We start from the raw sequence: 26370 nt of genomic DNA, 5'->3' as shown, positions 1-26370 counted from the left end.
GATGCTCCGCAATGTTAGTGCACTTTTCTACTGGGCCGGATACGAGGAGGACGTGTGGAGATACCACAGGGAGTGTGAGGACTGTGTTTAATGGGACACTTGGGGGACTTTGAAAAAAAAAAAAAAAAAAAAAAAAAAAAAGAGGAGGAGATGGTGGTTGGAAATGTTGTAACCGAAAGTAAATGATGTGCATGGCATGAGATATTGTGGGGGAGATGATGTGGGGAAGTCTGAGAGTGCAACATGCTGTGATTGAAAAAACAAAGAAGCTGTTAAAGGAAAAAAAAAAGATGTTTTGGTACAAGGGGGTGTGTGATGTGTTATCAACGTGGGCGTTGACCTTATTGTTGGGCGGGGAGTATGTAGCGAATCAGCAGTACACATACAGGGGTGAGCATTGGTAGTGTCTCGACTGCAGATAGGAACTGATGTGTGGGAGTGTTGTATTGGGGAACACTATGCTGTGGGGATACTTCCGGAGTGAACTGAGCATGCGCGTCAGTCTACACACACTACTTGGAGGGAAAGCTGCTAGCTTGGAGCGTGACAACCGCTGAGAGTTGTAATATAACTAACTGTGAATAAAGACCCTTGTACCATCAAGAAGCCTCTGCCTCCTGAGATAACGGATACGTTACAGTATTGTTCTACTGTGCACCCTCAAAGCAGCAGCTGTAATGTAATGTAATGTAATGTAATGTAATGACTGCCCTGGCACTCACTCTTCTGTCAGCACCCTGATTCATATCAGGATCATCCCTCTTCCCCAGGAGAACATATACACATGACTCACTCTCTGGGTGGGGAGGCAAACCACACGCAAATCAAGACTGCAGCATCGGAACTCTGCAGCAACTGACCTGTGCAAAGCATGGAGCTGGTGAGCAAAACAAGTTCCACCATGGGAGGGGCAAGGCTGCAGCGGGGCCTGAGGAAACGTCCAGCATAATGCAAATTCCAATGTCAAACTACAACACAATGCAAATACAAGTATGAAACAAATCACAATGCAAATTCAATTATGAAACAAATTTCAACAGGTGCATGACATTGCAGGAAGGAATAGGATCACATGCCAACCTCCCCGTCTTGTCTCTCTCCACTGCTTTCAGTGTTTTGACCTCCAGAGTTGAGCGAAAGCAGTGAGGGGGTAACATTTACATAATGTTACATGCATGCTCCTCTGCAGGGCGACAGGCAGTCACCATTACAACTGACGAGTGAAGACTGCACAGGTCAAAGCCCTGAGAGAGGAGTGCAGGAAGAATACATAAGAGCAGAGAGCAGAGGGAGGCATTTTTGGCAGGAGAAAATTAGATCAAGAAGGAAGATGTGGGCGATGCTGGGCTAAAGTCGTCAGATCAGGCCTGGTCAAGGTGAAGATGTGGGTGATGCTGGCCTTAAGTCATCAGATCAGGCCTGGTCAAGGTGAAGATGTGGGAGATGCTGGACTTGAGATCTTAGATCAGGCCTGGTCAAGGTGAAGATGTGGGAGATGCTGGACTTGAGATGTTAGATCAGGCCTGGTCGAGGTGAAGCTGAAGGAGGGGAAATAGCAGCACTGCTTTGGGCTGACTGCCATTCAGGACAATGGGGCTCCACGGAGATGGAGCTTCCTTGAATTGTGCGGTGCTTCCACAGGCTGAGTGAAAACACCAGCCCTTTTTCCATCACGGCTAGAGTTCCCATCAGGAGAGAACAGCTGCTACGTCAGTCCAGCTAGTAGCATGGTGGGAGTGAGGGTAAACGAAAGATGAAGTGAATTAAGATGAGCAAGTGCTCCCCCCGCAGGATGGAGATGCAAGGAGCTGCCTGCTTGATACTCAGCAGAGGTGGTAGTAGTACAGTCAATGACTAAAGTCGTCTAGTTAGTAAAACCATTTCAAATAAAATTATGAAAGTATGTGGTCTTAAACTTAGCCTACTTAAAGTCTAAAAGTAAAAGTGGTCCTCCAAAAGTCATTTCTAATGTACTAAACTGGTTTTCTGTTGAACATTCCTCTGAATCCCAGGTGAGAAAGAGTCTGCAGCTGAATTCACTGACAATTTGAGCAGCCAATCACATTTGCCTCTTGATCTTCAAATCACCTGATCATAGTAAGGAGTGTTTTGAAAATATAGCGAGTAGAAACTAGCATACTGGTATATTTTCCTTTTAAAATGTAGTGAGTAAAAGTAAAGTCTTAAGTGAAAAACGAGAGTTAAGTACGGATACTAGAAAATCGTATTTATGCAAAGTAAAAATATTTTTGTTGTTTGGGACAAATAGGGACTAAGGAGTCATGCAAAAAGGTTTCGCTTTAAGCTTAGGGGTGGTGAGTAGCTTTAAGCTTAGAGGTGGTGTACAATAGCTTTAAGCTTAGGGGTGTGGTGTACAGTAGCTTTAAGCTTAGGGGTGTGGTGTACAGTAGCTTTAAGCTTAGGGGTGGTGTACAGTAGCTTTAAGCTTAGGGGTGTGGTGTAGCCTAATTGTTGGAGAATGAGTTAGAATCCTCTGACTGGCTGGGAATATCTCACCTCGAAAAGTGAAGTACCATTACCCCCTCAGCAACTACTGTCAAGACATCAAACCTGATCAGTGACCAACCAAACACTATTGTGGTGATGTAGAACTTTGGTAGTACTTTTGGTTGTGTAGCATCCTGGTAATTTATGTGCTAGAGAAGTGTGATCTCCTGACTGTTCCTCCATACAATGGCAGTGAATGGAGAGAGACAAAAAACACAATTCTTCTACTGGAGCAACAGCACTGATTTGAGAGTTATATCATGTCAGGAAGCTACAAACCCTACTAAAGGCCAGGCCAACATTGCTTTAAGCTAACAACACGTGCATTTTAGCCACTTAGCTCATGCTCTTACCCAGAGTGATGTACACTGAGTGAGGGCTTCAGAGTCTTGCTCAAGGACACCTCACTAGGCTGCTGCTGGAATTATCCCCTCAACCTCTGACTAACGGTTTCTCCAATCACTAGGCCACTCTGCCTACATTTCATAGGTATGAAACAAGGGATGCCAAGTAACTGCAAATACATTTATTGGATGAGAAGCATGTTTGGGAAAAAGTTATAAAGTGCAGACACAAACATTGGAGATAGAGGGGTAAATACCAGTGGAGAAATGACAATACAGCAGATAAAACCTGGTTCTGTGTATGGTATTCTACAGTATAGTTCAAACGTTTCCATAATTCATGTGGAACAACTTAACAGTGTTTATTCTGGTCCAGTGGGTGATGAAATTAGGCTTAGGTGAAAATACTTAACATCTGACATATTTGAATTTTCTGCCGTTTCTTCTCAAGTACCTTTCTTTTTTCAGCATCTGGATGCACTGTTTAAACACTAGGTGGCTCTATTTAGCCAAACACATGTACTGCTATTTGGATGGGGTCAATTTACTAATTCTAATTCTCAATTGAATTCTTAGTTTCCATTCAAGTCCGCAAGCTGAATTTCTTCAATCAAAGATATTTATTGATGCAGAAATATTTGAGTGAGAATGATGGCTCCGTCATTACTATGTGATACTGTACAGTATGTCGTTTTGATTTACACATATAATAAGAGAGTATTGAAAGAAAAGCAACCACAACCCTGACTAATATTGCTGACATACCGCTGCATAGATTACAGTAGGAGAGTGAATATCAGTAGTGGCACATAAATGAACACTGAGTTCTGTAAGAAATACAAAAGTAATCTCATTGGTAATAAAAAACAAACAAACCCAGTGCAAGTAAAGGAAGAAAAGGGATCTACCACCTGTTAATATAAGAAGACACTGGCTGGTTGATTTATGGCAGTTTTGAGAAGACAGAACTGGACAGTAACTGGTTTGGAATTCATCCCAGTTTGAAGGGAAACCCAACTGTTTTTGAATTGAACATTTGAGATACACCAACGACCGCTTCCATCAGTGGTGCAGAAACAATGAATACCCTTGTGGGAAAGACAAATCCCACGTGGATTAATTGACACATTATTGGTTGTTTTTGGACTAAAATTATATTTAAACTGGGGGGGGGGGGGGTCCATTTGGTCCTCTAAGCGGTGATCTTCTTCTTGCAGTCCACGGAGCAGAAGAGGAGGCCCTGGTGGGCCATGAAGCGCTGGCCCACCAGGGCCTTGGAGCAGCCGGAGCACTGGAAGCACTGTGGCTCAGCGTGCCAGTGGTGCTCCCCGTACGAAACCCTCTGCGCCTCCGGCTCCACCGGCTTCTGACAGGTGGCACATTTCTGTGGGAGGGCGAGGACATACAGTACGCTGTGACATCACATTCTGTTCATAGATTTCTTTGCATACATATAGATTTTGATGGTGTTTTGGGTAACAAGTAGGCCAGGTTGTTTTTACAGATTATGAAAGTGCAGATTGTAAGATTTCAAATGATGTGTCAAACATTGAAATCCGAAAATAGTTGAAGACGATGTGCTTGTTTGAATGTTTGTACTCCTTAAAGCAACGTTCAGAGAAAATCGCCCTGAAAGTTGGTGAACAAGCTTGGTTTGCTCTGAACAAGTTTAGTTTGCTAACAAATTATACGCATTTAGTAGTCTGGAGCCGTTTATACTGCTTCTGGACCTGGGGACATAACCAATGCGCAACGCCAGAAAAATCTTCCATGTAGCTAACGTTAGCTAGAGCCTGATAACACGTGGTGACTAACGTTAAAAAGTTACATAGTACATAAAACAAAACGTTGATAAAATATGGCATATTTGTTCCTGTGCCTGTTCCTGGCGTATAGCTATGCTACATAACTTGAATCGGCGTTTCAACGGGGGAACTATAAAAATGTGGCACGTATCCGGTTTACATGTTCCGGTTCCGGTGTCTAGGGCGGAAAGAGGAAAGAGGTGTAATTCACAAGAAATGGCTGCCAGGCATATCAAAATAGGAGAGGTGTGAAATATCAGCATAGAGGTGTGAAATATCAAGAGAGAGGTGTGAAATATCAGCATAGAGGTGTGAAATATCTGCATAGGAGAGGTGTGAAATATCAGCATAGAGGTGTGAAATATCAACATAGAGGTGTGAAATATCAGCATAGAGGTGTGAAATATCAACATATAGGTGTGAAATATCAGCATAGACGTGTGAAATATCAGCATAGAGGTGTGAAATATCAGCATAGAGGTGTGAAATATCAACATAGAGGTGTGAAATATCAGCATAGAGGTGTGAAATATCAACATAGAGGTGTGAAATATCAGCATAGAGGTGTGAAATATCAACATAGAGGTGTGAAATATCAGCATAGAGGTGTGAAATATCAACATAGAGGTGTGAAATATCAGCATAGAGGTGTGAAATATCAGCATAGAGGTGTGAAATATCAGCATAGAGGTGTGAAATATCAACATAGGAGAGCTGTGAAATATCAACATAGAGGTGTGAAATATCAACATAGAGGTGTGAAATATCAGCATAGAGGTGTGAAATATCAGCATAGAGGTGTGAAATATCAACATAGAGGTGTGAAATATCAACATAGAGGTGTGAAATATCAGCATAGAGGTGTGAAATATCAGCATAGAGGTGTGAAATATCAGCATAGGTGTGAAATATCAGCATAGGTGTGAAATATCAACATAGAGGTGTGAAATATCAACATAGAGGTGTGAAATATCAGCATAGAGGTGTGAAATATCAGCATAGAGGTGTGAAATATCAACATAGGAGAGGTGTGAAATATCAACATAGGAGAGCTGTGAAATATCAACATAGGAGATGTGTGAAATATCAACATAGGAGAGGTGTGAAATATCAGCATAGAGGTGTGAAATATCAACATAGAGAGATGATAGAGATAGAGAGGTGTGCCAATAAAGGCGTGAATAGGACAAAGACACCACCAAACAACAAAAAGGGCCTAGCCCCAGAAATGCAAAGCACATCAGCAATAGCTGCCAGTGTCAAGTCAACAGTGTTCAAAGTGTTTAGCACAGATTTCCACCAACTTGCATATTTGATGATTTATTTTGTGAAGAATTGAAAGCCTTCAAATACTTCCTGGATGCAGACAGCTCTAAATGTGTAGATTACACATTATATGTGTAGAAATGTGTATATTCACAGCTGTGTGAGAAGTGACTGCGAGTGTAAAGCTCCATAAGGACAGTGGGTTTGCGGGGGGATTATGTTGGATAAACGGTGTAAACACATTCTGAGTTTTTCACATTCTTAGCTATGTGTGCTTAGTGTGTCAGCCAGCACTCATTTACTATCTCTCTCTCAGTCCTACTGTATACTGCACGCACGCACGCACGCACGCACGCACGCACGCACGCACGCACGCACGCACGCACGCACACCTTGTAGACCAGCATGGAATGAGCACCTCCAGGGTTACAGGTTCAATTCTCACAGACATTAAACATGTATGCACGCTAGGGGTGTCACGATACACTCAGTTCACGATACGATACGTATCACGATACTGGGTTCACGATAACGATACGATACGATACGATTTTAACAATATTTTTTTAAACTTGAATAATGACAATATATGACTGGAAAAGTAGTATTTTATTTGAAATGCACAAATACAAAACATGCTGTTGTGGGAAATTGTTATTACAATAACAACTAGAAAATATAGCCGCAAGCGGCGATGACGGGGTCCAAGCAAGGTCAGTAAGGATGTAGTGGTCAGTAAAGGGTGATGGGGTCAGTCAGGGTGTTGTGGTCACATAAGTACTTGTGACTTGAAGTAGTACTTGGATAGAAAGCAGTTTTTGTGTACAATTTCCCTTTAAGTATCTGGACAGAAAGTGGTATTTGGGTAGAACATACTGTAAATACGACAAGTACTTCTCTGGCTCTGCAGATACATATAAGATGGTCTACAAAGTTAAACACAACAGTCTGGATAGCTCACTTGGTAAAACTCATGACTTATGCTAACTAAAGACCATTGCGGCTCAAAGTTCAAACCCCACGTGGGATGAACAACTTTCAACTTCAGACAGGTAAGTCAGTAACAGTAATTAAAATCCCACATGTTGCCTCCTTATTTTGCGGTGTTTCATGAACTTTTTCAATATCTTGGAAATGTTAGCTCGAGATGGCTGCGTTCAAGAACGTGTTTTGCAACAGGAGAGGTTAGTTCTTGTCTCATGATGGAGCTTTTGTGTTCTGAAATCAGAATTTTCAGTTGTCATTGTGTCTTTCCCACACACACATCAAACCATAGGGCGTAGTGGCGTCCACTAGAGAAGGTTGATGGGTTTTATCCCTGAAATTGCTTTTGGTGACTATAGCATGGCAGCTTGTTATGCAGTCCATTTACCATTAAGGACATTTTTGTATTACACACATAATGCACCACTTTCCATTAAAAGTCTGCCCTGAATGGAGGTGTTTGAACTAATTGGTGTGGGTTGTGCTGTTACAATGAGCACATGAGTGACAAGGATAATTCAGATTGAATTCTCTTTTTGGACCTTTCCCATCTGAAGACACAGTAATGTATTGGAATGTTTTTCCTCTCATATATCTGAAAGAAGGCTCCCAGCAAACACAATTACATCATGATGATGTTCTGATATCATCTTTCAGTGATAGGTCAAATCACAGCCGATTTGGGGATCATTTAGACATCTACACAGGAATGTCAAGATGACGTCAAAATATGACGTTACCATGAATAGGCATATTCAGTTATTCTGCTATGTACACAGTGTGTATTCAGCAGCTTTATACATAATTATATCCAGATTAACCTTTATTCTACATTTTCAAAAAATAAAAAAGTTACCTGGCTGTGGTTTGAACCCAGGACCTCCAGCTTTGGTGTCTGCTACTTTACCCCTAGACCATCCTTCCACAGCAATGACAAGGCACGGATGTAACCTTATTATGGCATAAACTTGTTTTTATTAAAACGTGGGTGTCAAGTCTTTGTGGATCGGGCATTACTGTGTGACATCTAAACCAACTATGTATTATGCTACAGCAGATGCAGAACTCCAAAACACATTAACCCCACCCAAAATGCTACATTCCAACTTCCAGTAGTAGTAGTAGTAGTAGTAGTAGTAGTAGTAGTAGTAGTAGTAGTAGTAATAATAGTAGCAGAAGTAGTAATAGTAGTAGTAGTAGTGTTGGTAGTAGTGGGAGTGGTAGCAGTAGTAGCAGCAGTAGTTGTAATTGACCGGTTAATGAGTTGTGGGCAATTTAGTGTTGGCGTGTGTTTCATTAACACATTGAATGCCAGCCATGTTTTCATTCCTGTAGGTAAGTTGTGCCAGGGGTGTTTTTGACGATTCTGGCTCATTTTAGAGACAGCCGAGGATTCTTTTCTGTTAAGAATTCATGAACACCAATCATCTAAAAATAACTAATAGAATGTGTGCTTTCTCTGTCTAAAAGAGTTAGTTTGCAGAGTTAGTAGTTATGTAGATATTAGCCGTTGAGTACAGCATGGTTTCAGCGTCTGGAAATTTATTCAGAGATAAATGGCTTTTTGTGAAACAGTCACTTTAACCATTCATTTTTGGCATCAGTAAGACCGTCAGACATTCTAAACAATAGTTTTGAACAGTAATTTCCTCCATAACAACAGGAAACACCCCTCTCATTCAAACTCCTCCCTCCGTGTGTCTTCTCCTCCTTCCTCCTGGCTGTACAGCGGGCGTGTCAGAAGCGCTTTTGCTGCTGCCTGCCTGTGTGCCTGCCTGCCTGCTTGCCTGCGTGCAGACGCTCCTTGTGCGAGTCAAGATGGGCCGGGGAATGCGTGGGCGATGGGCAGATGTTGATTCTGGCCTTTCTGAGGTGTTTCAAAGTGTGTTTCACCTATGATCTATTTTGCAAATCGCTCTCCGCTCTCTGTGTGCTGCTGCCGGTGCGCGGCCGCTCTCAGGCAAGACAAGTCTGTTACTGTAAAATCGCCACGGCATTTCCTTGAACGGCTTGGTCCCGCGGCAGTTTTTTCTTTGATTTCGGTCGTCTGGGGGAGCACTGTCAACACTTAGTGGGTCGGTAAAATAGATTATACACATTATCTTGCTCCAATAGTGATCTCGAAGATGTAAAAGTTGTTGATTGATGTTCCACCGTCAAAAAAAAAAAAATGTTTATGTAAGACGAGTAAACTCGGCTCTGGCACTTAAGCGTTGGATTATGTAAGACGAATTATTTCGGCTATGGCACTTAAGGTGTTAAAAGTTTCGAGATTTATCATTTCAAAACGGTTTCACGTATCCAAAATCGTTTAATAACTTTAGGTCGGGGTAGTCTATAGATGACCCAGAAAAAGTTTCGTGTGATTTGGCCAAACGGTCTAAGAGGAGCTCGCAAAAGTAGGTTTTTGATCAAATTCAAAATGGCGGAAAATCTAACAGACAGAAATGGGCGTGGCCTAGTAGGTTAGATGCATGATGCTCCAGGGAAACCGGTAGATGTGGAATTTTGATTCTACGGCTCGTGGTTCAGAAGTTATTGACCGACAAACGTGAAATTGGCTGTTATAGCGCCACCGTCTGGTGGATTGGTGTAATTTTTTTACTCTGAGTAGTGGGTGATGTCGTGAACCTGTGTGGAAAGTTTGGGTGATGGGGGTGTATGGTTTCTGACATCCACACACTTTTAGGGCAGGAAAAGAACAAAAGCAAATACACAAAAGTTTAGACATTTATAATTTCAAAACGGTTTCACGTATCCAAAATCCTTTAATAACTTTGGGTCGGGGTAGTCCATAGATGACCCAGAATAATTCCTATGTGATTTGGCCAAACGGTCTAGGAGGAGTTCGCAAAAGTAGGTTTTTGATAAAATTCAAAATGGCGGAAAATCTAGGCACACGCAAATGGGCGGGGCCTAGATGGATAGATGCGTATTGATCCAAGGAATCCCTGAGAAGTGAAATTTTTAGTATAGGACACACGGTTCAGAAGATATGGACCATAACGCGAAATGGTCTGTTATAGCGCCACCATCTGGCCGATATGGGTCATTTTTTGTTTCTGAGTAGTGAGGCACATTTACAATCTATGTGCCCAGTCTGGCTACGCTGAGCATTACAGTTTCTGCTGTACATACAGTTTTACCGGAGAAGAAGAAAAAAAAAAAAAATCGGAACAGATACAATAGGGATCCACGCACTTCGTGCTTGGACCCCTAAAAACATGAGATTGGAGATAAGGCTTATCTTGAAATAGAATGAGTTACACCGTCACTTAGATTTACTTTGAACTAAAAGGTTTCTCAGCAGTATAAATTCTCATTATGCATCTTCAGTTTTTCTTCAAACTCAAACAACAAGACTTTTCTTAATCTATTTTTTATGCATCTTCAGTTTTTCCTGTCAAGTAAACAGTTTTGCCAGAAACTCAATTGAATGGTTTCTCTCCTGTATAACTTCTCATGTGTCTCTTCAGAGACTTGTTCAACTGAACTACTTTCCACACATTGAACTTCAACAAACAAAGACGTTTCTTAGTCTATTTTTTGAAAAAGAAAAAAAAAAAAAAAAAAAAAAAAAATTGCGATATGAGATTTCATCTCAACGATACATATCGTGACGTTTTACTATCGCGAAATTTCGTGGGACGATATATTGTGACACCCCTAATGCACGCTGATTTGGATAAATGTGTCCACCGAATAAGAACAAAGGAATTCCACCTATTTGAACACAGATACACAGAGAAAGACAGTGTCTCTCTCCCTCTCACCACAGATACACAGAGAAAGACAGTGTCTCTCTCCCTCTCACCACAGATACACAGAGAAAGACAGTGTCTCTCTCCCTCTCACCACAGATACACAGAGAAAGACAGTGTCTCTCTCCCTCTCACCACAGATACACAGAGAAAGACAGTGTCTCTCTCCCTCTCACCACAGAGAAAGACAGTGTCTCTCTCCCTCTCACCACAGATACACAGAGAAAGACAGTGTCTCTCTCCCTCTCACCACAGATACACAGAGAAAGACAGTGTCTCTCTCCCTCTCACCACAGATACACAGATAAAGACAGTGTCTCTCTCCCTCTCACCACAGATAAAGACAGTGTCTCTCTCCCTCTCACCACAGATACACAGAGAAAGACAGTGTCTCTCTCCCTCTCACCACAGAGAAAGACAGTGTCTCTCTCCCTCTCACCACAGATACACAGAGAAAGACAGTGTCTCTCTCCCTCTCACCACAGATACACAGAGAAAGACAGTGTCTCTCTCCCTCTCACCACAGATACACAGAGAAAGACAGTGTCTCTCTCCCTCTCACCACAGATACACAGAGAAAGACAGTGTCTCTCTCCCTCTCACCACAGATACACAGAGAAAGACAGTGTCTCTCTCCCTCTCACCACAGATACACAGAGAAAGACAGTGTCTCTCTCCCTCTCACCACAGCGTAGTTGGCCATGTAGCAGGGCGTGCAGACAGGCTTGTCCTTCTCCATGACGTAGGTCTCCCCGGCCAGGACGCAGTCGCACTCAAAACAGCAGAAGTGCTTCAGATGCCAGTTCTGGCCCTCCGCCTGGGTGTACTCGTTACTGAAGATCAGCTGAGGACACACACGCGCACACACACACGCGCACACACACACACACACACACACACACACACGCACAAACACACACACACACGCACACACACACACACGTTGCAAGGAATTTGTCTCAGGACAGATGTGACAGGTACACATACATATCCCACATACAACACCCATCACCCATGACGCAGTAGATGCAGAGGACGTGAGGATGAATCACTCCAGCCCCCCTCCTCACCTCGTCACAGCCTCCACAGCGCGGCTTCTCGCTGTCTCCGTAGTGGCGTCCGCAGTACAGCTTGCCTTTCTTCCAGAAGTAGATGAGGTCCACCAGCAGCTGGGAGCAGCCGCAGCAGACGAAGCAGGCCGGGTGCCACAGCTTGTCCAGGCCGGCGCGCTCCGCGTACACCGCCGGCTCCCCCGCACGCATCGGCTCATGGCAGTGATGGCACGACTGGGGGAGGAGACCAGGGAGAGAGAGGAGGTTGGTTGGTATGGTGCTGCTGGATTTGGAGTTTTAAAATGTAGAAGTCAAGTCAAGTCAAATTTATTTATACAGCACCTTTCATACACAAAGGCAATTCAAGGTGCTTTACAAAAAAAGAATTGAAAAAACAAGCAGCAAAGCAATGCACATATAAAAAACACAGCCGACAGTTTTAGTTAGAATATATACTCAAATCAACAAACATGAAACATTATTTCTGTTTTAAATAAGTTACAAGGCATGAGATGGAGATGGAGATGTTGAAGAACACTTCAACATCTCCATCATGAGATGAGATGAGATGAGACGAGATCAATTCCAAGACTTTCCATTGGAAGTTCAATCAGTTTGATAATCTAAACATTTGTGTTCCTTCCTGGTTTGTTAATGTTGTTTGAGAAATATTCTAAAGGGTGTTCAGTACAAATACTCTAAAACCACCAATGACTGTGTCAAACAAGTTATACATACAGTTACAGTATAACCATTTATACATTTGTAAAATTAAATAATATTCCAGAAATGCCAGTGGCAAACCTGCTTTAATGATCCTGGCTCATTGCAGAGTAGGAAAGCAGAGGATATGTTACAGATCAGATCAAACAGAAAATACAAATAGAACATGTAGAAGAGAAGAATACAGATGATTAAACGCAGTGCAAGTAGAAGCGTATTATTACCCCATGTATTAATTTAATCTAATCTATAGTATTGTATTAGATGCACACAATCAAACTGTTAGCGCAGTCAGTTGCATCCTGTCCCTATTTGTTTTGCACAGATTTATCACACATCCCATTTAACACAGAATTATTGTTCTGTTGAACATGACTTCCAATACTTTTCAATAGGTTATCTATCACACAGGGTAATATCCTGTTATTCAAGTCTATTGTGAAGTGAAATATGACCCTCCTGTGTTCTGACAAGGAGACAACCTTAGTTTTTCTCTTTATCAGGAGGTCAGTTATATTTAACAGCACTTCAGTAACTGACATATTATATCCGGTGCAAGACAGGCAGGAGGCAAGGCATGTAACACAATAACCAATATTACAATACCGTCATATAGCCAAGCCAACCACAGTGGATGGCAGGTAACCGCCACAACTGCTGCGTTATTGTGTTTAAGTCAGAGGTTTGGCTTCGTGAGACGGCCTGTAGTTTTACAGCTGGGCGGTGTTTGAACCTTCAGGCCAATCACGGAGACTGTAGTTATTGATATGCAAATTGGCATGTGTCAGTGCCACCCAGCTACTACTTTCACCCAGCTGGACATTGTATGCACTGTCTACATAAGTGTCTACATAAACCCATTGTTACATAAACCCATATTGGTTCTTATTTCAATATCAAAAATCCTCTCCATGATGCATTAGTCACAGTGGAGTTGGGTTTAAATCAAAACAGGCTTTCCATGCAGTCATACTTGGTCTTCTGGTGCCATCTAGTGTCCAGTCTGGGAATCACTAGTTTCTCCCCTCCCCCAACCCCTCCCCTACCCACTTTATTGCCAACTAACTGAGTGATGCAAGGTGCACCCTAACCCAATGTACAGACGTCAAGAGCATGTGACATGTGACATGTGACATGTGACATGTGACATGTGACATTGTGACATGTGACAGACTATGTTTGACTATCAGGAGGAGATCTGTGATCTGTAAAGTAGATCATTTAGCACAGAGCCTAAGCTGGATGGTAGCTTAGGCTCCGACTGATTTTATCAGTGTAGTGGAGTTAATCACACGGTCACACCTATGACTAACAGTTACAATGGCCTTCTTCTGTTCTATTATGGAATAGCATTGAGCATACTATGCAATGATACTGTGCTAGCACTTGCTCCTCAAAGGAAAATAACTAAATCAACTATCTACACCACCCTGTTACCCAATCACACTTCAAATAGTAGTGGCAGAATTGTACAGGTAGGTACAACGTATTATTGCATTCTTACAATTGTCCTTAGGTTAATAGACACTTTATGATACTGGAATAAGACAGTTGTAAAGTGGACCTTTGCTCTTGCTCTCTTTGGTCTCTAAACTACAGTTTCCAAAAATTTGTTCAAATACAAAGGTTCTTGCTATCTTGCTTAGGCTAAGAGGCTTCGATGCTAAGAGTAGTGATAATTTACATGGCATTTGGTGAATAAGAAAGACACACACACAGACAGACAGACAGACAGACAGACAGACAGAGAAATTCAATTAATATATCAATTAGAGACTGCTTACAAAGGCTTGTAGTGTGAGTCCAGCTTGCACAGCTCCAGGGGTTCCCATGGCTCCAGCAGTGGCTGCAGTGCCTAGATCTCCCTGTCCGGCCCCTGGCACCAAGCCCACAGAGGCCCCGGTCCCAGGCCTCCAACCTGGTCCAGCACCACCGGCTCCTGCTCCACAACCTCCAACGCCTGCACCATACCCCGACCCGACATCCGCCACAGGTCCCCCAACTTCAGCTCCATAGCCACCAACACCCACTCCAGACCCGACACTGGGCCCAACGCCAGGGCCAGCAGCTCCGGGGCCAAACCCAGAACCAGCTCCAACACCCCCAACACCAGGCCTATGCCCAGCCCCAACCCCTCCAGCTCCAGCTCCAGCTCCAACACCCGGCCCAGCCCCACCACCAACACCAGGTCTATACCCACCCCCAGCCCCGATCTCTCCAGGTCCACCAGCCCCCACCCCTCCCCGGCCTCCTGCCTGGGCCAGGAGCATGTCCTCTGGCAGCCTGACGTCTCCCACGCCCAGGGCCTCCTCCTTGTACTTGCGGACAAACTGCTGCATCTTCTTGACCTCGGCGGGGCTCAGCTCGTGGCACATGGACGGGTCCTGGTCGTGCTCGGGCAGCTGGCGGTCCATCTGCTGCCGGCGGTAGGCGGCTCCCTCTGTACCCGCCACCGGACGCTTCTCGGGGGGGAGCAGCTCGATGTAGCGCACCGCCTGGGAGTCGGTTTGTTTGGAGGGGATAAAGAAAGATTGAAGCGTGTGGGAGAGAGGGATGAGAAGAGCACACAAAGGAGGAGTTAAGGTCCAATCAGAGCACACACAAGAGGAGTTAAGGTCCAATCAGAAAGAGATTAAGGGGAGACCATCCCGGAAAAGGCTCTTGAGATACAGGCTTGTGGAGAGAAAGTCGTGCAAACAAGTGGTCTACAGATACAGTTGTAGACTAAACAGACGCGAATGCACGCACGCATGCGCACGCATGAACACACACACACACACACACACACACACACACACACACACACACACACACACACACACACACACGTTCTGCTTCTTCAACATGTGACTGGTATTAAGTCCAAGCAGGGAAGAAATGGAGAGAGGCAGTTGCCATCAAACATCACATTCTCTCTGTAATTTAATTTATTATCCATAGATTAGATGCACTGAACGTCATGCTATTCGTAATGTCCTGTGCCATTGTTCTCAACCTGGGACCAGGAATAGTTTAGCTTTTTTCTTAATGCTGAATAATTTTAAGCCTCTAGACCCGATATTTAATCAAATTAACGCAATCATTTTCAGAAACACGATTTTCAGAAAACGCTTCAAAAGTCATAAAAGTGGTCCTCATTTGTAAAGATGATCTTGCTGAAAACAAACGTCGCCGTTTCAAAAACTTTTGTTAAACACAGACCTTATTTCATGCATTTAACCTAAATTCCCATATGAAGAATCCCATTGCCTGTTAACATGTAAGAACCAGGAAGTGCAGTGACTTCTGGTTAAGCCTACAAAAATGTCATCCCTGCGGTACTCAATACCTCCTAGTGAGACAGATGAGGGGCAGCACATGAGACAGATGAGGGGCAGCACATGAGACAGATGAGGGGCAGCACATGAGACAGATGAGGGGCAGCACATGAATCATTACCTCCTAGTGAGACAGATGAGGGGCAGCACATGAATCAGTCAACAGTTGTGTTCTTTCTTGCTACCAAAGCCATTTGCACACTGACTGATGTTAGAATACCACTGAATTCAAATGCAATCCATCCTAAGCCTCCTCGTGCTTCAACTCTTACCAGATACTGATTGGCCACCGGGGGCGCCCACTCATAGGTGACAGACTTCATCGGCACATCCTTCTTGACCAGATTGGCCGACACTGCGCTGACAGCGACCGGCACCGCATTGGCCCTGACCGGGGTGACACTGGGCCACTTGGCCTGGGCCTGGACACCGGCGGGCACCTTACCACCGGTGGAACCGAGTGGTGCAGAACCTGCGGTGGCACCGGGTGGTATTGAACCTGGAGCGGTAGCACCGGGCGGTACGGAACCTGGAGCGGTACCGGGTTGTACAGAACCAGCGGGCGGTACAACAGTGGAGGAGGAGGCACTGGGCGGTACTACGTAGGCAGTGGCTGGGCTGGCCAGGGAGATGGTCACCATGTTGCCCTTGTAGGTGGGCACGCCGTCCGTCTTGAGCTTGGCGATGAGGCCCGTGTACTTGGTGTCCTCAAACAGCTTGCCCACCTTCTTGTTCTCCTCAGAGTTCATCTGCACGTCGTGGTCCGTCAGCCCACATTTGCAGTTTCGGCAGATTTTTCTGCAGAAGGGAGGGGAGGCGTCAAAGGTGGAGAAACAGTTTAACGCTTAGACATTTTCCTGTGTCCAAATATAAAAACAATCCATAATATATAGAGAGAGAGAGAAGAGATGAGGGGGGGGGCATTTTTTGCTCTGATGATTTTTTATTTTGCAAATTTTCTGCATAATCTTATATCCAATAATTCCAAATATGCTTATTCCTGTCTCCATCTCTACATTGTAGTGTTTGTTTTATGAGGGAGAGAGAGGGAGAGAGAGGGAGGGAGAGAGAGAGAGGGAGAGAGAGGGAGAGAGAGAGAGAGAGAGAGAGAGAGAGAGGGAGAGAGAGAGAGGGAGGGAGAGAGAGGGAGAGAGAGGGAGGGAGAGAGAGAGGGAGAGAGAGGGAGAGAGAGGGAGAGAGAGAGAGAGAGAGAGAGAGAGAGGGAGAGAGAGAGAGGGAGGGAGAGAGAGGGAGAGAGAGAGAGAGAGAGAGAGAGAGAGAGAGAGGGAGAGAGAGAGAGGGAGGGAGAGAGAGGGAGAGAGAGGGAGGGAGAGAGAGAGGGAGAGAGAGGGAGGGAGAGAGAGGGAGAGAGAGAGAGAGAGAGAGAGAGGGAGGGAGAGAGAGGGAGAGAGAGGGAGGGAGAGAGAGGGAGGGAGAGGGAGGGAGAGAGAGAGAGGGAGAGAGAGGGAGAGAGAGAGAGGGAGAGAGGGAGAGAGAGGGAGAGAGAGCGAGCGAGCACAGGAGGGAGTGTGAGGGAGAGAGAGCGAGAGAGAGCGAGCACAGGCGTAGTAGGAAAGATTATGTAATTCTGTTGCAATAATATACCAAAAGACGACAAGCTCAGCAAGCGTTAAATTCAAATATCTGCACTTTTTCCACGTCTTGACACAGCTTGCCTCATATTTTCAGAGAAAGCCATGTCATAAATTAGGACTGTTAGACATGCTCTAGCATGACCGGCCACAATGTGCAGCAGCACAGGAAACACACTCTTCCCCTTCCCTAAACAATGTCAAGTCATTTATACCCAGTTTAATTTGTATAGGCTAAAACTAAAACTAACAAGTCATTTATACCCAGTTTAATTTGTATAGGCTAAAACTAAAACTAACAAGTCATTTATACCCAGTTTAATTTGTATTGGCTAAAACTAAGCTGTTTATACCGAGTTTAATTTGTATAGGCTAAAAGTCATTTATACCCATTTTAATTTGTATAGGCTAAAACTAAAACTAACAAGCTGTTTATGCCCAGTTTAATTTGTACAGTATAGGCAAAAAATAAAACTAACAAGCTGTTTATGCCCAGTTTAATTTGTATAGGCTAAAACTAAGCTGTTTATACCGAGTTTAATTTGTATAGGCTAAAACTAAGCTGTTTATACCCAGTTTAATTTGTATAGGCTAAAACTAAAACTAACACGCTGTTTATACCCAGTTTAATTTGTCTAGGCTAAAACTAAAACTAACACGCTGTTTATACCCAGTTTAATTTGTATAGGCTAAAACTAAAACCAACAAGCTGTTTATACCCAGTTTAATTTGTATAGGCTAAAACTAAAACTAACAAGCTGTTTATACCCAGTTTAATTTGTATAGGCTAAATCTAAAACTAACACGCTGTTTATACCCAGTTTAATGTATAGGCGTAAAATTAAAACTAAGATAAGGACTTGCTTTCAGATTTTCAAATGGTGCATGAACTATTTTTTAAAGCATCTTCTTCAGAAAGGCAAGAGAAAACACACTTGAATTACTGAGGTGACAGGAACTATAGGTGAACAGGAAAGAGTATTATTCTGTACGATGGATGTTTCTACACTAAAGACTTAATTTTGTGATTGATGCATTGCAGAATAATCCTTACTTTTCATTTTGGCATATTTCAGTTATGAGTGTGCTTGTATAACATCCAGAGGTGGGGGGGAGAAGCTTAAAGATAAGGGTTAGATTGACTAGTCTTGTTGGGTGGTCTTAGTAGCTTAAAGATAAGGGTTAGATTGACTAGTCTTGTTGGGTGGTCTTAGTAGCTTAAAGATAAGGGTTAGATTGACTAGTCTTGTTGGGTGGTCTTAGTAGCTGGAAAAAGCCATGGGGTATATGCATTAATAGTGAACTGGCTAAAGCAAGATTCCCACAGTTCAGTTCCAGCATGGCGTGGTGACGAGTCTTTTTCTAACAATATTACATTCGTGACACATTGAAAAGTCTGGCCAACACCAAAGACCCGTGCTGTGCCATTACTTAGCAGCATGGACCGGCATGGAGGCACCTGGTGCGCTGTCTTCAGGAAAACTAGCCGAATGCAGATAATTATAGACCAGGCAGAACTGCCTTTTCATGAGTCACTGGTCCAAATAAAGCATGGATTGTTTGTGACAGACTCTGGGAAAAGTAGAGAGGAAATCCCAGGATGTCAGACTGCTCAGATTATGTCCGTTTTGTTTTGAACCAACACACAGTGTGACGCATGTAAACTATCCCTTGTGTTAGGTGAGCAACTAGGCTTAGGATTAGGGATGTCAATTTTCGGTTAATTTCACTTTCGATTAACCGACGCTAATAATCGATTAACCTATCGGTTAATTCATAATTTTTTAATATAATTTTTTTTTTTTTTTTTTTTTTTTTTTTTTTGTGTCTATTTACTCAATGAGCTCATGCCCAAACAAGGCGTGTCTATTTAGATGCTGAAATGTTAATGCTTTTTGTGTTAGAATTATGCCTTTATTTTTTGTTGGCTTTGCTGAAATTTATAAGTTTATTGCCACATTTTGATCAGGTAATCATTCCAAAATCATTCTGGCTCTTATATGGATGACAAGGAAATATATTTTTGAGAGCTTTATTTCCTGTTTATGTAAACATTACAACAACAACAATCTGTTATTTCTTTTGATTTTTTCACATTAGGCCTACTGTCTTTTGCAGCATAAAAACTTAATCAAAATATAGCCTATTTCTATTTGCTGCCAACAATTGGAACAAAATTTGAACAAAATAGTTGCATGATGCAAAACACTGTGCAAAATCTGCAAGGAAACTCAAAAAACGTGTCCAAAAAAAAAAAAAAAAAAAAATTTTTTTTTTTTTTTTATATTAACTGATAGACCGACAGCAATAACCGAACAACGACGTTAGCGACGGTTAATCGATTAACGGTTAACCGTTGACATCCCTACTTAGGATGTTAGATAGAACCTATATCTACACCCTCACTATCAAACTCGGCGGACCCGGAGTTAGAAGAGTGGACAAAGCAGACATAACCAGCAAATGTATTCAGGAAAAGCAATGCTGCTATTAGGCCAATAACTCCTGCTGTGATGAGTATGAATGAAGCCAAGAGAAAAGTGGTGTTATGTATTTATTTTTACCACTTTTATTAACAGGAGGGTCTGCGGAGCATGAATGCCCTGCTTCATACCCACACCTGGCAGCTGCCCAGTACAGCCACAGCTTTCTACTGGTGACCACTAAGCTCCCCTGGTTCTGTTCAGTGCTTTACAGGAGGAACATGAGGAACATGAGGCAGTACAGTAGTTGTTGATAGAGGGAGAAGCATTACGCATTCCCTTTCACCATCCCGATTTCCCCATCTAGGCACCGAGCGCCTAGGGATTCAAACTGGTGACTTTCCGCTCAGAAGCTTGGTTCTGTAACCACGGTAACCATGCTAGGCTATCCACCTTATTTTTGAACGCCCCACTGTAAAAAAGAATCGTGGGTACAAGGTCCGGTTTTAACGTGACTTATTGTTGCAGCTTGCCATTTCCTTTGTTATACTCGGCCGCAGACCCGAATTATAAACCGGAAACTGGAGTACGTTATAAAAGTTATAAATATAGTCACGTTATAAACAACTAACCAACGCTGGGGGTCCGTATGGAAACAGTGTCACTCGAAATGGTTAAAAGTTAAATCAATTTGGTCATTCAGTGGCATTTTACTGCCATGTAAAGTAACTATTACGCTAGCCGCTAGCATTAGCCACAGTAGCCGACTACCCACAATGCATTACGTTATCCCAGCACCTGAACGACACGGCTGTAGTAGAGCAGAATGGCTCTGCTGTAAAATCCTCATAGACGTTTTTTTTCTCAAGTTAAAACAGTGTAAAAATGACACCGGACGCAGAAGAAGCACCCATCAGGCATCATGGCAGCTAGAAACAAGGTGGATAAAACAAGAGTTGTACAAACCTCCAGAAATGCAGCTCGAAGCCTTCGCATTTGTCCTTGCATTTTAGACAGGCCGCTCCAGCACCAAAATCATGCCCTAGGGTCATCTGTAGACAGAGCATATGAAAGAGATTACAAACAATTACACTTGCTGTGACAACAGTATGTCACAGCTTTGTTTTGACTGCTTAATAGCTTGGGGGCTATGCTAGCGCTTTTGGGTAGAGTGTATAATTACAGGAAAAAGCCCCCCCAAAAATCACAATATTGACTATGGCAGATTTGAATGCTGCAAGAGGCTGTGATTTCTGCTCAGAGGGAAAGGTGTTTCAAAACAAGATATTCTGGTTCAGAATCCCTAGAAAAGAAATTGCATCTTGGAGAATATGCTTTATTTCTAAGCATTAACATGTCATTTTCTTCCCATAGCAGTTTTAAGATAAATAAATCGATATTTTTAAGAGCTGATAAACAAATTATTTAGAAATAGCCGTGTCCTCCTCGTGCATCGCAATTCAAATTAAATCACACACTATGCCTTCACTTTGAATTCACACCAAGGCGGAAAAAAAGCTTCGCTCATGCGAATTATTGGCCAAAGTTGAAAAATGTAAACTCTAGCTAACGATGAAGCAAAAATCGCATCATTCGCGCCACGAAAATTAGCACCGCTTGCCTCATTCGCACCGCCCGGCGCCAAAATCATATCTACTCGTGTGTTCACATTGACTATGTAATGTATGTAAACTCGTGGTGCGAATTTATTGACAATAGCATGCAGACCTAATTTGGAGGAACAAGAAAATACTACAAATGTTTTGTCCCCCACCAGTGATGTAGTTCCCCCCTTGGGTCAGTCCCATTCATTGTCAATGCCGCCCCCTGGTGGCACAAAGTCAACATTACAGTGTGACTAACGGATCGGAGACCGATCCATAGTGCTCGCTTTGGTGGGGGACAATTATCAGCAATAGCTGTGTAGTCATTTTGTTGGGAGGAGGAGAGTCACTTGAAGACTTCTTCTACAAGTTCAGATGGCAAAATAGACAAACTTCTTACTCCACTCTGCCTTCCACAGGAACATTGTTCTGCCTGGTGAGCTTAGTGCTTTTGTCTCCTTCACATCTGCATCCTTTAGCCGAGCTTCTCTGTCAAACATCGCCGCTGTCCATCTTGAGCCGTCTGTGACCATATAAGGTCAAGTATTCCATGATGTGGAGAGAGGCTGCACGGCACGCAGGGATCCATGATGTGGAGAGGGGCTGCACGCAGGGATCCATGATGTGTAGAGAGAGGCTGCACACAGAGATCCATGATGTGGAGAGAGGCTGCACACAGAGATCCATGATGTGGAGAGAGAGGCTGCATGCAGAGATCCATGATGTGGAAAGAGAGGCTGCATGCAGAGATCCATGATGTGGAGAGAGAGGCTGCATGCAGGGATCCATGATGTGGAGAGAGAGGCTGCACACAGAGATCCATGATGTGGAGAGAGAGGCTGCACACAGAGATCCATGATGTGGAGAGAGAGGCTGCACACAGAGATCCATGATGTGGAGAGAGAGGCTGCACACAGAGATCCATGATGTGGAGAGAGAGGCTGCATGCAGAGATTCATGATGTGGAAAGAGAGGCTGCATGCAGAGATCCATGATGTGGAGAGAGAGGCTGCATGCAGGGATCCATGATGTGGAGAGAGAGGCTGCACACAGAGATCCATGATGTGGAGAGAGAGGCTGCACACAGGGATCCATGATGTGGAGAGAGGCTGCATGCAGAGATCCATGATGTGGAGAGAGAGGCTGCACACAGAGATCCATGATGTGGAGAGAGAGGCTGCACGCAGAGATCCATGATGTGGAGAGAGGCTGCATGCAGAGATCCATGATGTGGAGAGAGAGGCTGCACACAGAGATCCATGATGTGGAGAGAGAGGCTGCACACAGAGATCCATGATGTGGAGAGAGAGGCTGCACACAGAGATCCATGATGTGGAGAGAGAGGCTGCATGCAGAGATCCATGATGTGGAGAGAGAGGCTGCACACAGAGATCCATGATGTGGAGAGAGAGGCTGCACGCAGAGATCCATGATGTGGAGAGAGGCTGCATGCAGAGATCCATGATGTGGAGAGAGAGGCTGCACACAGAGATCCATGATGTGGAGAGAGAGGCTGCACACAGAGATCCATGATGTGGAGAGAGAGGCTGCACACAGAGATCCATGATGTGGAGAGAGAGGCTGCATGCAGAGATCCATGATGTGGAGAGAGAGGCTGCACACAGAGATCCATGATGTGGAGAGAGAGGCTGCACGCAGAGATCCATGATGTGGAGAGAGGCTGCATGCAGAGATCCATGATGTGGAGAGAGAGGCTGCACACAGAGATCCATGATGTGGAGAGAGAGGCTGCACACAGAGATCCATGATGTGGAGAGAGAGGCTGCACACAGAGATCCATGATGTGGAGAGAGAGGCTGCACACAGAGATCCATGATGTGTAGAGAGGCTGCACACAGAGATCCATGATGTGGAGAGAGGCTGCACACAGAGATCCATGATGTGGAGAGAGAGGCTGCACACAGAGATCCATGATGTGGAGAGAGAGGCTGCACACAGAGATCCATGATGTGTAGAGAGAGGCTGCACACAGAGATCCATGATGTGTAGAGAGGCTGCACACAGAGATCCATGATGTGGAGAGAGAGGCTGCATGCAGGGATCCATGATGTGGAGAGAGAGGCTGCATGCGGGGATCCCGGCACGCTTTCATAGATGCTTTTTGACCCAAAAGGCACTCACTACTGAGGAATGCAGACTTGAGACTTTAAGACTGTGACCCTGATGCTAACATGTCAGCCTCCATTACAACTTCCACAGTTCCTTGGTGACTTTCTCCCCCCTTGGGAGAGCTTTAGGAGCACAAGAGCGAACTTCAACACAATGATTTGTGAAAATAGCTCAAATGCCTGTTGAGTCAGTGAATCTCAAGTTGCACGTGTGCTCTTTTGCTCTCAGTTTGATAGGTACAGTAGTATCAATTGATTTTTAGGGGTTCAGTTTATTCTATTTATTTATATACAGTGATACAATGTAAAACTCAAGTGAAAAACAAAACGTTGAATTGTTGTACTTAAAGCATACATTCAAAATCTCATTTGAAAAGTATGCTAGTGAAAATGGGAGCCGTGTGGAAGCCGTTCAACGACAACATACCTTCTTTAATGGAATCTGTCTGTGTTTATATAAGAAATGTAGCAGCTGAGCTAAAAGGCACCGTGAAGTCCACTCCACGTCTACGCCATCTTTCTCCATTTCCTTTCCTTCTCATGCTGCGATAACTTGGAAGCTTGCACTCCTTCCATTCTTGGGTGTGTGCGGTGTTGATGATACAGCAATTTAAGCTTATTCCATTGTTACACTCACTTTCAAATGCTGGGATTCAAGGCCAGCCAGGCTAAGTGTTCCTCACTTGTGGAAGTCTAAATATTTGTCTTGGTACACCGAGGACCACGGGCTGAGGTCAGTTAGAGCCAAACTGACTCCATTAGGAGCTGAAGTTGGATCAGTGGCTGTGTATTACAGCAGGGGTCGCGGGCCAGTGGGATCCAGTAGGGATGGGTACCTGTATTTAATTGTTACCGGTTCCCGTTTGGTCGGTACCAGGAGTATCGATACGGTCCTGGACGTTCGGTGCTGCTTTCTGTATTTGATTTATTATTATTATTATTTTATCTTTCCCTAACGATGAGGAAGTGGCACATGAGTCTCCTGCTGGCTGCCATGCATATGGCTTTGTGTTCTTCAAGCTGACTTCAACAGGACTATTCCCCTTATTTCAGCATGACCTCACGACAACAACAAAACCCACCCGAAAATGCGGAACCGCAGCAGTTAACTAGTATGAGTTGTGCCAAACAAATGTTAATATCTCAAAAACTAGACATCACATTGCTTATAATTTTGACATTCTGAGTGAGAGCAGAAGTAGCTCAAGAGCCTGATGTATATGTATGTAGTAGTACTGTTGAAGTTGTGTGAACTGTCGCAGTGTATAAAATGAAGTGAATTTAGTCAAAAGCACAGCCTGCTAGTACAGTGAGACAGTAAAGCAGTTTACCAACACTGATCCTTCATATAGTCGTGCATGCATATCTAGACTCTGCAAGCAACAAGATTAGGCTGTATGTTATGTGAGATATACTGCAGATGTACTAACTTTTAGTGCACATATTGCCAGTATAGAGTAGATCTTAACGTTGAGTAACATACAGTACATATAATAATTTATATGTTTACAGACAACCAAAACCAGAATGATGAATTCCTTATCGGCAGAGATATACACCTGAATATGACCTTTTTAGAATCAGCCATTCTTTAATTCGGCTTATCTATATTATTCAGGAAGCAAGCAGCACTTTACACTACAGTGTAATTGTAACTTTTACAACAGATCCTAACTCTTGCATTGTTATACCAAAATACACCGCAGTGGGCGGTAGAGAGCAGTGCCAACAAAATAAATGTTAAAAAATAAAGTGTTGTTTGGTGGATCATATTCACGCTGAATTGACCAGTGGCGTGTATTCTTCCATAAATAACTTGAGTCATCAGGGAGATGCATTTGCCAAAAAGAGTGTGGTGGCGCAACGTTCTCTCCACACAACACAAGCAGCCAGGTCAGGTCAGAACAGTAGTATTGTGATGATAGCTGAAAGGCAACTAACGGAAAACATGTTTAAGTTTACTTAGCTAACCTAACTAACGTTACTCATCACAAGCATCCATCAAAAGGGAATGTCTGTGTGTTTGATAAAGTGTCGCTGTTCTCCACCTGCCCCATGCTAGAGCAGGGGGCACACCTTCTCCAGGGCGTTCCCCCCCTGACAGCCAGTGTTTATCTGCAGGAAGCTTACCTTCTTCACTTCTCTCTCTATCTCCATGTTTCAGCAGGACTTTACTGACGAGAAGAGCAGCAGAGATGATCCTAAAGCTGCCAAAAACAACAAGAAGAAGACGGTCCGTCCCGCTCTCACTCCGCTTTCACAGGTCCTGCACCGCACGAATGTCAAGCTAAACACAATTGAATGCAAGACTTCCGGTCGGTACTTTCAAAATAAACCCGTATAGCAAAAAGTAAACATTTGCTTAATAATCATCATCATCATCAAAATGGAGCATGTGGGCAATGTTTCTCTGTTCTGTTTCCATTTTTGTCCCACTGATTATCAGTGATGTCACATGAGCAATTGAGGCAACATCATCAACGATGTCATCAATAATGTCATACCATCACTGATGATGTCATCAGCGATGTCATACATAGGCAATGTGGCATCATTGTGACATCACTGATGATGTCGTCAGTGACACACACACACACACACACACACACACACACACACACACACACACACACACACACACACACACACACACACACACACATGAGAGAGACTGAGGGAGAGCAGACTCAATCGAATATCATGATTTTATTTTGAAGGTACAATGCTGACGATATCTACGGGCTTATCCTGGCTATTTCAATCAAACTTCACGCGAGTTTCACTCCTGTGGCGATCAGTTCTTATGAATGTAGGGGCTTCCGCTATTGAGAGAGCTCCAGCTCGACCAATAAGAATAGAGTA

The 26370-nt window shown here is 43.7% G+C and overlaps 1 protein-coding gene across 1 annotated transcript; it reads right to left on the bottom strand.

The window, feature by feature from the left end:
• Positions 1-3025: 3025 nt before the first annotated feature.
• Positions 3026-25778, bottom strand: tes (testis derived transcript (3 LIM domains)). The gene is made up of 7 exons (XM_083654518.1): positions 25639-25778; positions 20742-20827; positions 16033-16558; positions 14228-14938; positions 11739-11954; positions 11354-11512; positions 3026-4236 (listed from the first exon to the last, which is right to left on the bottom strand). Exons 1-7 carry the CDS (start codon positions 25663-25665, stop codon positions 4045-4047), a joined length of 1917 nt encoding a protein of 638 aa, XP_083510644.1. The 5' UTR covers positions 25666-25778; the 3' UTR covers positions 3026-4044.
• Between the last annotated feature and the right edge of the window lie 592 nt (positions 25779-26370).

The sequence above is a fragment of the Poromitra crassiceps genome, assembly GCF_964638095.1.
Source record: "Poromitra crassiceps genome assembly, chromosome: 18".
Classification (NCBI taxonomy): Eukaryota; Metazoa; Chordata; class Actinopteri; order Beryciformes; family Melamphaidae; genus Poromitra; species Poromitra crassiceps.
The sequence above is the reverse complement of the archived record's forward strand: the minus strand, read 5'-3'. Positions and strand labels throughout refer to the sequence as shown.

Coding starts and splice junctions, on each gene's coding strand:
- tes (XM_083654518.1), bottom strand. CDS start 25,665: ATGGAGATAGAGAGAGAAGTGAAGAAG. Junction 11,955..14,227: donor GACTCACACTACAAGCCTTT/GTAAGCAGTCTC, acceptor CTCCTCCCCCAG/TCGTGCCATCACTGCCATGA. Junction 11,513..11,738: donor GCTGTGGAGGCTGTGACGAG/GTGAGGAGGGGG, acceptor GTGTGTCCTCAG/CTGATCTTCAGTAACGAGTA.